Raw genomic sequence first — 15409 nt, 5'->3', positions numbered from 1 at the left:
GCATTCTGGTCTTTACCTAGGAGGGGCCCCTGTCCTGCAACCGCAAGTGCTAGTACTCCTCGTGGCCTTGGAACTGTGACCAGGGCCCTTGCTTCCTTGTGATGGATCACAAGTGCTTTTTTCCACCCTGCAATTGTGACTCAGAACTGCATGTGGGCAATAGAGTTGCCAATTAACTCCAAATGCTCCCAGTGCCAGCAAAAGGGACCCTGTAATTTCTTTCTGATCTGTTAGTTGACCCTCTTACTATCTCTAGGCTGAGAGCTCCTCAAGTTGCTGCTGCTGCTGCTATTGCAGCTGTCTCTAAAGGCCTGTAGCTGGTGCTATTGCCATATAGGCTTTGAGCCAGCCCTGACCCTGATGTCACAGACCTCTCCTGATGAACTCTTAAGTTGTCTTGGGCAGGAAAAATGTCTCAGCCCAACTTTTTGTTGGCTCTGCCACTACAAAATTTGATTTGAGGTGTTATTTTAAAGTTGTGTGGAGAGGAATGTTGGGAGAGTTCAGATAGGTTGGTGCCTCTCCTCTGCCCCCTTATGTCTCTTTTAGTGTATATTTTCAGCAGTCTTTAGCAAAAGGCTACAGTTTTGGTGGTCAAGAGAACCTCAGCCTGTTTCCCATAGGTTCAATGTATTGACATTCTTGTTTTTTACTTTCAGACCATTTTTCTAGGAAGGTTGCCTCCCTCGCCTCCATGAAAGTTATCTAGTAGTATAACTTTGTCCCATGATTAGATCTCAAGCTTTTTGAGATGGGGGCTTTTTTGTTTTCTTAGTATCTAGCTTTTAGCAAAGTGATTAATAGTATAGTACTTAATAAGTATTTGTTGACTGACAAAAAGAAGTTAACTCAAGATTTCCATGAAGACATTGCTTACCAATTCCACTTTTCAGTCATCTCATGGCATTGTTTACTATCCACTAAATAGTATTTTGCACTTAGAACTTCTAAAACTTTTTCTCCATTTGTTTCATGTATATCTAGTCTAACTAGATCATAAACATGAGCAGCAAAACTTTCTTTTGTGCTCTCTGCAGGGCTAGTATGGTTTGGGCACACAACATCTTTGACTGGTTTCAATATAACAAGTAATCGAAGGGAGCAGTCACTTTATACTTCAGGATTGATAGAATCTGAAATATCTTAGAACTTTATCATATTACCTTAATTTCTGAATATGTCCTTCCCCCTTACCCCCTTTACCTAGAGAACTATACCTTGTAATGAGGAGTAAAAAAGAAAGAGGGGGGAAATCATTTCAACAAACCAACAGCAAATTGGCTGATGAATCAGTACAGTAGTAGTACAATCAATACTCCACTATCATGGTACCCCCACCTTTGCAAAGAAAGTAGAAAGGAACATGTTTTTATCTCTTTTTCGGGATAAACTTGGTCATTATAATTCCTAGACGTGGAGCTAGAAATGACCTTCAAGACAATCTGATCCAACTCCTTCATTTTACAGATTAAGAAGTTAAGTGACTCTCCCAAGAGTTTTTTCATATTTCATTATTTATTTATTTAGAATTTTCCTCCAGTTACATGTAAAAACAAATTTTCACATAGAGTTTTAAAACTTTGTGTTCCAAATTCTCTTTCTCCCTCCCTCCACACCACCCCTTAAGAATTCAAGCAATTCACTCTAAGGTATACATGTGCAGTCATGCAAAACATTTCCACATTAGTCAGGTTGTGAACGAAAACACAAAAAAACTTTAGAAAGAGGAACTAAAAAAAATTATGCTTCAATTTGTATTCAGATACCATCAGTTCTTTCTCTGTAGATGGATTGCATTTTTCATAGGTCCTTCTGATAGCATCTTGCCTTTCATTTCTTAGAGCACAATAGTGTTCCATCCTAATTTCATCCCACAGTTTGTTCAGCCATTACCCAATTGATGGGCATCTCCCCAATTTCAAATTCAACTTTTAAAAAAATCTCTTTTAGGATTTCATCCTAGTAGTGGTATTGCTAGGTTGAAGAGTATGCATGGTTTTATAGCCCTTTGGCCATAGTTCCAAATTGCTCTACAGAATTTTTGAATCAGTTTACAACTTTACCAAGAGTGTATTAATCTCTCATTTTCCCCTAATCCCCCACAACATTTGTCATTTCCCTCTGCTTTCCTAATGACTCTCCCAAGATTACTCAGGTTATATGTATCAAAGCAAGATTTTAACATAAGTCTTATAACTTCAGAGCCTGTGTTCTTTTCACTCCACCATGCTACTTCCCCATGTAATTACAAAATGGTGTAGGTTTTGTTCTATTTTTGTTTTTGTAGTCATTGTGTATATTGTTTTCTTGGTTATGCATCTTTATTTGTGTCAGTTCATTTAAATTTTCACATATGTCTATGAATTCTTCATATGTATTATTTCTTATAAAATGAATATTTCTTTTTCTCATACTACAATTTGTTTAGCCATTTCCCAGCCTTTGCATATCTACTTTGTTTCTAATTATTTTTTTTACCATCAAAAGTGCCATAATCAATACTTTAATATATATGAGATTTCTGTTTCTGTCTTTGATTTCTTTAGTTGTATGTATCTAGCAATGGGGTCACTGAGTAAAAAGCTAAGTATATTTTCATCACTTTCTTAAAATAATTCCAAATTTCCTTGTAAGAAGGATTGGACCAATTTATAGTTTCACCATCAATGTGCCTACCTTTGTGTAGCCTTTCCAACACAACATTATTTCCATTATTTTTCATCTTTCCCAATTTATTAAGAGGCAAACCTCCAGAATTGTTTTGATTTGCATTTTTATTATATTTCAGGGATTTGGAATAATCATTACATTAATAGTTTGTATTTTTTATCATTGTTTATTCATATTTTTTGACCATTTATCCATTAAGAAATGGCTTTTGGGGGGGTCAACTAGATGGCGCAGTGGATAGAGTACCGGCCCTGGAGTCAGGAGTACCTGAGTTTAAATCCAGCCTCAGACACTTAACACTTACTAGCTTTGTGACCCTGGGCAAGTCACTTAACCCCAGTTGCCTCACTTTAAAAAAAAGAAAAAAGAAAAAAAGAAATGCCTTTTGGTATCTTGTATTTTGGTTAGAGTCATATATATCTTGACTATCAGATCCTTATTAGACATATTTGATGCAAAGATCTTTTCCCCCAATCGGCAACTTCCCTTCCTTATCCATGTTGCATTGCTTTTGTTTACTACACAAGTGTTTGATATCATTTAATAGAAATGACAAATTTTTTGTGATTGTCTCTTTTATGGCTAAGAACTCTTTCTCTTAGATATAATATAAAATCTGATTCTTTTGTAATATTTTTATAGTGTGACCTTTAATATTTAGTATATTTATCCATTTTGAACTTATTGTGGTATATGGTGTAAGATGTTGACCTAAACCTAATTTCTGCTGAGCAGCTTTATAGTTTTCCCAAAACTTCTTGTCTAAAACAAAATTTTTCTTAAATTCATTTATGTTCAAGTTATTAGATACTATGTTTTTTAGTTCAGTTTTTTCATTCATCCTTATTTAGACTATTCCACTGATCTGCTGTTTAGTTTTTTAACCAATATCAAATCATTTTAATGATTACTACTAAAAATATCATTTGAGGGGCAGCTAGGTGGCGCAGTGGATGGAGCACCGGCCCTGGAGTCAGGAGTGCCTGAGTTCAAATCCGGCCTCAGACACTTAACACTTACTAGCTGTGTGACCCTGGGCAAGTCACTTAACCCCAATTGTCTCACCAAAAAAACCCAACAACCCCCCCCACACACACACACATATCATTTGAAGATTGGAAGTGCTGATGAGGAGGATTTAATGAAAATTACAAAAACCCCAGCATTTTATGTTTTCTTATTTTTAACCAGCAGAGAATAACATGTCTACTTTTTATCCACAGGATGTTTTGTCTTCGTTTTTTCCCTGCTATGGCAGGGCTGGCTGTTGTTTCCCGACGGTACCACGGATCAGCACAGCTTTCTCAGGGTAGGCGCCGATTGATGATGGCAGCTTTCCTGGGAACATCTGCAGTTGCAGCAAGCACAGGCCTCTTATGGAAGAGGTTAGTTTACTCAAGTAGCCAGTACTTTTTTCTCTTCTGACTTTTATACCCCAAAGAGGCATTTTTCTGACCTCATTTTTATCATACTTTGTTGGTGGTCATTTAGTATTGTAGATATGCATATATTAAATAACATTTCATAGAAGTTAGCTGTCATTTGAGATTAATTATACTCTGGTTTCATAGACTGCCTGTTTTTAATATATCCTCAAATGGTTTGGTGCTTCCCCTCTCCCCTCCCCCCCCCCCCATTAAAAATAATGGCTGCAATAATTTCAGAAAATTTGTGACTTATCTTAAGTCATTTGGTGACCTCTTGGTAAACCAGTTCAGCTTTACACGGACCTCTTCTCTCAAGTCACTAGCCCCCTTATCATTTTGCTGATTGTAACCTGCCAAGCCTAGCCTTGGATCATGCCCATCATCTACTACCTTTGCTCCTAAACAGTGTTCAGTTGAATGAAGGTGGAGGTAATCATACAATCATTCTGACTGGATCCACTACAAATTTATATTTCACAACCTCATTGCTGCTAGGCACTTCTCCTCTGCCTCCCTTTATCAGGTCACTATGCCACTCTCCACAGCAGTTCTCCCAGACCTTTTGATCCCTGCTTAACCCTCTCCTGGCTCCCCTCCCCTTATCCTCTTGGTTGAGAAGCTGCCTCACATTTGACAGAAAAAATGTGATCTCTCTTTTCTCCACTCAAGTGTCTTCTGCCACTCTCTTCTTTCACCCTGTCTCACTTGATGAGGTGGACGTATTCCTTAACAAGGCTAACACCTCCACCTTTTCAAGTGATCCCATTCAATCCCATCTCCTCCAATAGATTGCCCCCTTTGCCATCCTCAGTCTCAGTTATTTTCAGTCTCTCTTTTTTAGCTCCTTCTCTACTGCCTACAAACATCCACATTTCTCCCACCCCTAACTTTTTTATTCTTGTCAAGGGCAACACCATCTGATCCCTTAGTCTTACAACTAGGTGCCATTCTCTGCTTCTCTCTCTTACCCCCCTTCCTCCCAATATCCAGGCTGTACCAAGGCCTGTCATATTCATCTCTTCAATACTCTCCCTTCTGTCTTCTCATATAGCCACCACTCTGGTTTAGGCCCTCATCACTTCACACCTATATTATTGTAATAACCTACTGGTGGATCAGTCTGCCTCAAGTTTTTCCCCACTCCATCCTCCATTCAGCCACTAGAATGATTTTCTTAAAGCACAGGTCCAACTATGTCACTGCCCTACTCAGTAAACTCATGACTCTCTTTCACCTCCAGGATGTTGGTGTTAAAAGCCCTTCATAACCCATTGCTCTCCTCCCTTTTCACTCTTCTTTTTTTTGTTTGTTTTTGTTTTTTGGGGGTTTTTTTTGCGGGGCAGTGAAGGTTAAGTGACTTGCCCAGGGTCACACAGCTAGTAAGTGTCAAGTGTCTGAGGCCGGATTTGACTCAGGTCCTCCTGAATTCAAGGCCAGTGCTTTATCCACTACACCACCTAGTTGCCCCCCTCCCAAGGTTTTTCTAAATCTGGTATAGTAATAGTCCATTATCTTCATTTACCATAATTCTTTGGTTATTCCTCAACTTATGAGCATTTCCTTATTTTATAGTTCTTTGCTATAACAAAAAGTATCACTGTGAAGCTTTTGGTGCATATTAGTCCTTTTCCATTTTCTTTGATCTCTTTTAAGTTTGTAAGCTTAGCTTAGTGGCATTGCTGGGTCAGAATGTATGCATAGTTCTGTAACTCAGGGAATATTTCTAAATCGTTTTCCATGATGCCTAGGCCAATTCACCGTGTCACTAACATTTTTATTAATTTTATTGTTTTCTCACAACCCTTCCAAAAATTATCATCTTCCCTTTTTTATCATCTTGGCCAAACTGATGAGCATGAAAAAGAATTTCAGAGATGTTCCCATTTGCATTTTTCTTATTAGAGATTTGGAACATGTTTTCACATGATCGTTGATAGCTTGGATTTCTTCTTTTAAGAAATTCCTGTTCATGTCCTTTGACCATTTATCTCCTAGGGCTATCTCTTATTCTTTTTTTCTTTTTCTTTCTTTCTTTATTTGCTGGGCAATGAGGATTAAGTGACTTGCCCAGGGTCACACAGCTAGTAGGTGTCAAGTTTTTGAGGCCAGATTTGAACTCAGGTTGTCCTGAATCCAGGGCTGGTGCTCTATCCTCTGTACTACCTAGCTGCTCCATATCTCTTATTTTTATATATTTGAATTACTTCCCTGTGTATCTTCAATATTGGACCTTTATCAGGGAAACTCACTGCAAAGATTTCTTTTTTCCTTTTAATTGTTTCCATTCTAATTTTAAGCACATTGGGTTTGGGTTGGGGTTTTTTCTTTGTTTGTTTTGGTTTGGGGGTGCGTGGGGGCAGGGTGTGCATGCGTGCGTGCTTGCTTGCCTGCAAAAAGACAGTAATGATAGGGACCAGACCTGATATTTCATTGATATATGGAACTCCAAAGGGAGGAAAACTTCCTCTACTAGTGTAGGTCAGCACCTTCCATACAACTTAGAGTCTTAATAAGCAAAAAATCAATTTTATATAACTAGAATTGTCCATTTTATCTTCCGTAATACCCTAGTTTGGTCAAAAACTCTTTTCTCATCTATAGTTAATGAAATTGTATTTTCATCATCTGTCCTTTGACCCTGAAATTCTTTATGATTTAATTATTTAAACTCCATTCAATACTGAATTGTTTTTTCAAATGCCCTTTATTGGTTGTAATTTTTATTATGTTATGGTTCATCAGGGATCTATTTAATGTTTCTCCTTTTCTTCATTTGTTTATGGTTTTAGTGCCCTAACCTGTGATAACTTTTCATAAAGGTGCCAAACACAGATGGGAAATGTGAGAGGTCACTGAAGACTGTGGTAGTCAGAAAAGACAATAGAAAAGGCAAAATGAGTTTTTTGCAGTCTTTGGCTTGACAGAAGAAAGAACCTGCCAGACATGCATGGCATTCATTATTCTTAATGTTGAAAAGAACTGTAAAACTAAGGATCTCAATTATGTTGAGTATTTAGTTATGTTTATGTATAGACACTAGATTTTTTTTTGTTTAAACAGAAGATCTCTTTCTGTTTATCCTGTTATACCTATGAGCGGGTCTTGTTTGGTTTGTGTGATGTTTCCTACTGATTGGATTAATCCCTATTATGTTCTTGCCCATCCCAGAGCCCATGCAGAATCTCCACCTTCAGTAAAGGAAGACCCACAGGATGAATCTGAGGATGATGAGAAGAATAACAATGAAGAAGCCTGTAAAAAGCAAAATAGTCTTGGTCCAGCGGAAGAGAAAAAGAAGAAGTGTTCTGGTTTCAGGGATCGAAAGGTATTAGAAAAAAAAATTCCACTCAGAGTGTGGATTCTTTGTGAAGGTCTCACTGTGTACTTTTTACTCTCCTGCATACTACAATTGAATGCTGTTCCTGAAATGTCCATTTAAATATGATATGTATTTCATGTATTCCATTCTCCTACTTACAAAATTATTATTTTCTCCTCTTTACCTGTTATACTCTAAGGCAAAAATGTTGAAGCAATGTGAAATACTTTACTTGTAGGTCAGAACTAGTGCCCAGGGTGTCTCATATTTTCTTCTTCTTTTTGATCTTGGACTTAATTTAACTTCTGAAATTTGCTCTTTTGTTTAATGGAATTAAATGACAGTAAGTGTCACGGTACTTATTACCTTGTGCTTTCACTCTGCTCATGATTTGCAGTGCCAAGTTCTCATTATGAATAGACCCCCCCCCAAAAAAACATAAATGTTGATCATGAAACAGCCACTGACTAATCCTAATTCTTAGTGTTTGTGCTTCATACTCGTGTGTGCAGTTCCTCTGCCTTAATCGCCATCTGCTATTATCATCATATGCACTTTTATCACAGAAAAGTTCCACTTTCTGCATCTTGTTAATGACTGGTATTTGAATTTAGTGTCTAGGAGCTGGCAGTAGAAAAAACAAATTAATGACTTTCCTTCCCACTTCATTCCCCATAACCAGTTCTTTACTCCTTTTTTTTTTTTTTTTAAGTAGTGAGGCAATTGGGGTTAAGTGACTTGCCCAAAGTCACACAGCTAGTAAGTGTTAAGTGTCTGAGGCCAGATTTGAACTCAGGTACTCCTTACTCCAGGGCCGGTGCTCCATCCACTGCGCCACCTAGCTGCCCCCAGATCTTTACTCTTAATCCAGATTTAAGAGGCTCCCTCTCTTCATTTGTCCCACTAGTTTCAGTGCTTCAAGGTCAGATGTTTGGTTGTGGGTTTTTTTGCTGAGAATTCTCTTTGGGAATTTTTAAAAATTTTTTTTGGTGAGGCAATGGGGGTTAAGTGACTTGCCCAGGGTCACACAGCTAGGAAGTGTCAAGTGTCTGAGGCCAGATTTGAACTCAGGTCCTCCTGAATCCAGGGCCAGTGCTTTATCTACTGAACTACGTAGCTGCTCCTCTTTGGGAAATTTTAATTCTCTGCTGAGTTTGTTTGTATGATGCTCCCTCCAGTAACTGGCAATTCAGTTTAATTCAACAAGCATTTGTTAAGTGCCTTATATGTGCACAGCAGCGTGGTTGGAGCTGGGGATGCAGCAGCAGCAGAAATGGATAGCCATAGGATCACAGATTTAGAGGTGTAAAGGCCCTGAGAGGTCCCTGTCTCCGATGGGCTCATTTTATAGACAACAAACTCAAGGCCCAGAGAAATCAGTTGATTTGGCCGAGGTCATATGGGCAATAAGTGACAGAGCCAAGATTTTAACTCAGTCACTCGTGTTCCAATCCTGGTATTCTTTCTCCTGCATCAAAGGGCCTTTGCCTTCAAAACATTTACATTCTACTGAGGAGATGAGTATGGCATTGATGAAGAATCTCATTTCATTGTGGGCTAGGGGGAGCCCTGACAACTGAGAGGATAAGGAAGAGCCTTGAAGTGACCCTTGAAAAGAGTGCGGGATACAGTTGTGGATGGGAGGAGGAGAGTAATGGCATTTTTGGCATAGGAGATAATCCTGTGCAAAATCATAGAGGGCAAATGAAGCCTTCTCTATAGGGAACAGCAAGAAAGCCAGGGTGCACAGAACATAGAACACGTGGAGGGAAGGAACATGAAATAAGTCTGGAAAAGTAGCCTGGAACCAAACTGTGAAGGACTTTTAATAACAAAGAGAAGAGCGTCTGTCTTAACCTCAAGACAGTAGGAAGCCACTGGAGCATTTTGAGCAGGGAGGGACGGGGATCAGTTGGTAGCTGTATGGACAATGGATTGACAAAGGGAAAGATAGGAAGCAGGGAGATAATTAGGAGACTTTTGTAAACAGCTAGGTAGGATAAAGTGATAACTAGACAACTGCAGGGCCACTTCTAGTGGAGTGATAAGTTCTCTTTTACAGGATAATCCTTCGGTGGGAAACTTAGTTTTTCAACTTGAGCCCCAAAGTACAGGAAGCTATTTATTGTCCTGAGAAAGCTAATTCGTATCCATTAGCAGTTTTGCTTGTTCTCTAGAGAGGGGAGATTTCCATTAAATGATAAGCTTAATCATGTTTCTTAATTTCCAAAATACCATGGGAACAAACTTTTAGACAAGCAGACCCTTTATAGTAAAAATATCTTTACTTCCAGCAAATGGATGTTGTAACTGAGTGAGACCTCATCCTGATACGCTGTAGTCCACCATCAGACAATATGTAATCATATAATAAATATATAGAAAGTCTTACTAAAGGTAAAATGCTTTTCAAAAGTGGAGGGGGGGGGGCAGCTAGGTGGCGCAGTGGATAAAGCACCGGCCCTGGATTCAGGAGTACCTGAGTTCAAATCTGGCCTCAGACACTTGACACTTACTAGCTGTGTGACTCTGGACAAGTCACTTGACCCCCATTGCCCCGCAAAAAAAAACACACACAGAAAACAAGTGGAGGAGGAGGAGGAGGCTTATGGTCTTTGCTGTGTTTTTTCCTCTTGGCTTAAGGACATACTAGAATCAAGTAGACTTTGACAGTACATTTAGAGACTTGGATTTGATATTAATGGGTCTAATTGTAAAGGTGTGCTGTTGGAGACCTAGTTATTTGCTTGGTGGTTTAATTTCCAAGTCAATATTGATTAAATTCAGACTTTCTAAGGTCTAGCTAGCTGACATGAATTTTGTTTTATTTCATCTTAATTTTTGCAGGGCAATGAGGGTTAAGTGCCTTGCCCAGGGTCACATAGCTAGTAAGTGTCAAGTGTCTGAGGCCAGATTTGAACTCAGGTCCTCCTGAATCCAGGGCTGGTGCTTTATCCACTACACCACCTAGCTGCCCCCATGAATTTTATTTTTAAAATTTTTTTCTTAATTGTGACATGATTTGGAAAACTTTGATTAATGGAAAGGTAGTTTCCAGAAGCTGCATAGTTCAAATTACTATTTACATGGTTTTATCAATCATAACCTGGCTTCAGAGGATGTTCCTATCAATCTTTTTTTTTTTTTTTTTTTTGGTGAGGAAATTGGGGTTAAGTGACTTGCCTAGGGTCACACAGCTAGCAAGTGTTAAGTGTCTGAGGCCAGATTTGAACTCTGGTCTTCCTGACTTCAGGGCCAGTGCTCTATCCACTGCGCCACCTAGCTGCCCCTGTTCCTATCAATCTTATGTGTGGCGAGCTTTATTTTATTTTTAAAGTTCTATTTATGCCTTTGGTTTTTATATCAGTCATTTCTGGACTTAAATGCCACCTTACTACTACCTTACCTAGAGAGCCATCTCCCTATAATAAATCAATACAGTTGTTGTTGTTGTTGTTGTTTTAAAGCAACAAATGCAGTGGCCAGGTCAGGCAATGTATACATTATTTTTTCTGTCATACTTTAGGTCAGAGGTGTCAAACTGTTGCCAAAACTCCTGAGTTCTTCAGGAACTAGAATTAAATGTAGTTGGGAAATGTTTCACAAAATAAATGAAAATACAATACAACATAGATAATGTTAATTTGTGGTTTTCTAAGTCAGTATGTGGCCTTCAGGGATGTTTCTATTTTCAGTCACAGTATTTAATATAGATTTTTAAAATGTCATTGAAGATGACCTACTATGCTGCTAGTCATACCTCTGTGAGTCTCAGTTTCTTCATCAGTAAAATGAAGAAATTGAACTATGTAACCTCAGAGGTCTTTTCCATCTCTAAATCTATAATCTCATTTCTTTGTCTTTCTTAAAGATATGGAATATGGAAGCCAAAGTTATGAAGCCAAATTGGCAAATTCCTTAATCTTTGATGTTTAATAATGTCAAATTTTTTCTTCAACTCTGATATTTTCATCAGGATTACTTGAAAGTCCTCTATTTCATTAAATATCCATTTTCCCCCTGAAGGATTATACTTGGTTTGTTGGATAAATTTTTCTTGGTTGTAATTCTAGCTCCTTTGCCTTTCAAAGTATGATTCCAAGCCCTTTGTTCCTTTAATGTGGAATCTGCTAAATCTTCTGTGATCCTGATTGTGGCTCCGTGATATTTGATTTGTTTCTTTCTGGCTGCTTGCAGTAGTTTCTTTCTGACATGAGAGCTCTGGAATTTGACTATAATAGTCTTAGGAGTTTTCATTTTGGGATCTTTTTCAGGCGGTGATTAATGGGTTCTTTTCATTTTTAATTTACCCTCTGGATCTAAGATATTGGTGCAATTTTCCTTGATAATTTCTTGAACTATGATGTCTAGTCTCTCTTTTTTTTTTATCATGGCTTTTAGTAGTCCAGTAGTTCCTAAATAATCTCTTCTCAGTCTGTTTACCAAGTCAGTTGTTTTTCTAATGAGATATTTCACATTTTCCTTTATTTTTTTATTCTTTTGACTTGTTTTTTGATTTCTCATGGAGTCATTAGCTTCTGTATTTTCAATTCCAATTTTTAAGGGATTATTTTCTTCAGTGAGCTTTTGAACATCCTTTTCCATTTGGATAACTTTGCTTTTTAAGGAGTTGTTTTCTTCAGTGAATTTTTGTACCTCTTTTACCATTTGACCAATTTTGTTTTTTAAAATGTTATTTTCTTCATTATATTTTTATGCCTCCTTTACCAAGTTGTTCTCTTCATAATTTTCTTGTATCACTCTAATTTCTTTTCTTTTCTTTTCTTTTTTAGTTTTTCTTCTATCACTCTTATGTCTTGATTTAACTCTTCCAGGAATTCTTGTTAGGCTTTAGATCCAATTAGCATTTTTCTTTGAGGCTTTGGTTATAGCTGTTTTCATAATTGTTGTCTTCTTCTAAGTTTGTCTCCTGTTCTTCTCTGATATTGTAGTAGAACTTTATGGTCAAATTCTTTTTTTGTTGTTGTTTGCTCATTTCCTCAGCTTATTTCTTGACTTTGAATTTTATATGAAAGTTGGGCTTTGCTTACCTTGGGGTGGGGAGGCACTGTGCCAAGCTTCAGGGTTTTTTGTGTTGCTCTTTTTGGAGCTAGTTCTGGGGACCTGACAATTTTCAGTGTTTCCAGGTGGTGTGAGTCAGAGAGAGGTGTGGTCCTGCTCTTCTAGTCTGCACACTGGTCTTTACCCAGGAAGGGCCTTTGATCATCCCCTAGACCCAAAAGCATTAGTGCACATCTCTGCCTTGGAACTATGACCAGGGCCCCTGTTCCCTTGAGACTGACCAAGAGTGTTTCTCTACACTTGGGAACTGCCACTTAGAACATGGCTGGATGAGAGCTCCTGAAGCTGCTGCTGCCTCTAGGGCCTGCCTCTGTTGTTACTACTGCCCATCATGGTGTCACAGATCTGCCTTGACAACCTCCTAAGTTGTCTAAGGCTGGAAAAATGTCTCACCCTGACCTCCTGTTGGCTCTGCCATTCCAAAATTTGAGGTGTTATTTTAAAGTTTCTTGGAGGGAAATATTGGTAGAGTTCAGCTGAGTGGCTGCCTCTCCTCTACCATCTTGGCTCTGCCCCTACAGTTTATTTTTTAAAAGAAATTATATCTTAAATTCAGTACAATAGTAACAAAATTTCTCTATTTGTGTGTGTGTTTTTAATTATATTTTTAAAGCAAAACAAACCAACAGTTTGGTTGTATCTGAAAATTCATTTCTTATCTGTATCTATCCTTAATCACTTCTCTACCCAGGATAGAGATATGTTTTATCATCAGGTTTTTGAAGTCACAATTATTCATTGATGTGATTAGAATTCTGACATCTTTCAAAATTGTTTTCCTTCACGTTGTTGTGGTCATTGTCATCCTGGTTCTGCTTATGTTTCTCTGCATCAGTGTCAAGTCTTTCTCTGTTCATATTCACAGCTGTCATAGTCCTTGTTTCCTATGGCATAGTAATATTTCTTTACATTAATGTGCCATGGCTCAGTCATTTGGTTGTTGGGCCTTTTTGCTTTTAGCTCTTTTCTATAACAAAGAATGCTGCTATAAAAATTATTGTACATATGAGTTTTTTCCCCATGTCCTTGAACCTCTGTGGGGTGTAGGCCTAATTGTACTGTATCACCAGATCAAAGGGTGTGTACATTTTAATGATTTGGTGAATAATTTCCAAATTTCTTTGTGTAATGGTTGGACCTAATTACTTATTCTTGATGAAAACATGCAGTCTCTTTGATCACTGTTTCCTTTTCTAGATGTTCATTGTAGCTTTAATAATGTGTTCTAGGATTTTGCCAGGAATCAGTCAGCCTTACTGGTCTATAAATTGCAGGCTCTACCCTGGTTTTGTTTTGTTTTGTTTTTGAAAATTAGAGCCAAATTTGCCTTCCTGTCATTCTGTAGCACCTTTCCCATTTACTGCTATCTGTAGATCACTCATAGTGGCTCAGCAATCATCATATCTATCCGTTCCTAGAGTATTCTGAGAGTGTGAATGCTGTGGTGACAGCCATTTGCACTGTCCTCAGGGCCACCTTGCTAATAGTTACCATTTGATTTGGAAAGCTCAGGTCACGTTGTGTCATTTTCAGTGCAGCCAGTTCCTGCTAAGTCCTTAAGTTGTGAGACTACTGAAGTGATTGAAAATCTCCAGATGTTTACTGAATGTTGGTACCTTTGATCAGATTTTCTCTAAATAAAAGCATTGAGATTTAAAATACAAGTAACGTCAGAAACAGTCTAGTCAAGCATTGATACAAATTAACAGATTTTGTCAGCTCATGAAATACATCTGGTACTAAAACTGAGACTGTTGGCTAACAGCTGCTGCTTGTGAACAGGTCTATCAAGCATGAACCACTGCTCATATTCATATTCATAAAATGTGGCCAAAAAATATCAACAAAACTTTTGAATGTTTCTCCAAAATTCACAAACGTTGACCAGCATCAGTATTTAGTTTTCTACTTTACCACCTTCTAATAAGCAATATGCAGGTATGGGATGTAGATTGGATAATTTCCTTTTCCCCTCTTTCTTTTCTTTCTTTCCTTCCTTTCTTCCTTTTTTGTAGGGCAATCAGGGTTAAGTGACTTGCCCAAGGTAACACAGCTAGTAAGTGTCAATTGTCTGAGGCTGGATTTGAACTCAGGTCCTCCTGACTCCAGGGCCAGTGCTCTTGTGCCACCTAGCTGCCCTAGAGAATTTCTTTTTCCATAATACTAGGTAATCATGTGTGTCCAGAAAAGACAGTATACAGAATGATGATCTTCATGTCTTTTGACGAAATAAGATTCTATTTTATCTTACCCATACTCTTGTATTTAGAAAATTTAGGTAAAATATTTGATTTGATTGCCTGCTACTCAAACATTTGTTTGTGCCTTCATAAACTTACTCTCTACCAAATAATGCATAGGAAAAGAAGCCATCATCATTAGTTGAATTTGATACTGTTTAAATCTTAATATCCTCTTGTTCCAGACTTATTTTTGACTGGGTTTCTATTGTATGTGGTGAAAATTTTATTTTTTTAAATGTTAATGTTTAAATATATATGGATACATATGTGTATGTATATGTAGATATACACATATCATATATGTATATATATATATATACACACATATATAGATTCTTTTTTACTAGAGTTACTTATGTTGTTCAGTCTTATCAGTCATCTCCAATACTTTGTGACTTCCTATTTGGGGTTGTCTTGGCAAAGATACTGGAGCGGTTTGTCATTTCCTTCTTCAGCTAATTTTACAGATGAGGAAACTGAGGCAGACAGGGTTAAATGACTTGCCTGTGGTCACACAGCTAATAAGTGGGGCCAGATTTGAATTTAGGTCTTCTTGACTCCAGGCTTGATGCCCTATCCACTGCCACCTGACTGCCCCTAAATAGGGATACTTTCGTCTCTCCAATTCTTCTGGTCAGTTTCTCTTAAAGATAAAAATCTAGAAAAAC

At 37.8% G+C, this 15409-nt stretch overlaps 1 protein-coding gene across 5 annotated transcripts in view; it reads left to right on the top strand.

The window, feature by feature from the left end:
- Positions 1-15409, top strand: part of MICU1 (mitochondrial calcium uptake 1) — a 238752-nt gene that overhangs the window by 44491 nt on the left and 178852 nt on the right. For all 5 annotated transcript variants that reach the window (XM_043987836.1, XM_043987835.1, XM_043987834.1 and 2 more), the window contains exons 2-3: positions 3894-4055; positions 7266-7422. In XM_043987836.1, coding sequence (XP_043843771.1) covers positions 3895-4055; positions 7266-7422 — 318 coding nt within the window. In that variant the 5' untranslated portion in view covers position 3894. The remainder of the gene's footprint in view (positions 1-3893; positions 4056-7265; positions 7423-15409) is intronic.

The sequence above is a fragment of the Dromiciops gliroides genome, chromosome 2 (genome assembly GCF_019393635.1).
Source record: "Dromiciops gliroides isolate mDroGli1 chromosome 2, mDroGli1.pri, whole genome shotgun sequence".
NCBI lineage: Eukaryota > Metazoa > Chordata > Mammalia > Microbiotheria > Microbiotheriidae > Dromiciops > Dromiciops gliroides.
Note: the sequence above shows the minus strand (reverse complement) of the source record. Positions and strands in the feature narration are given on the sequence as shown.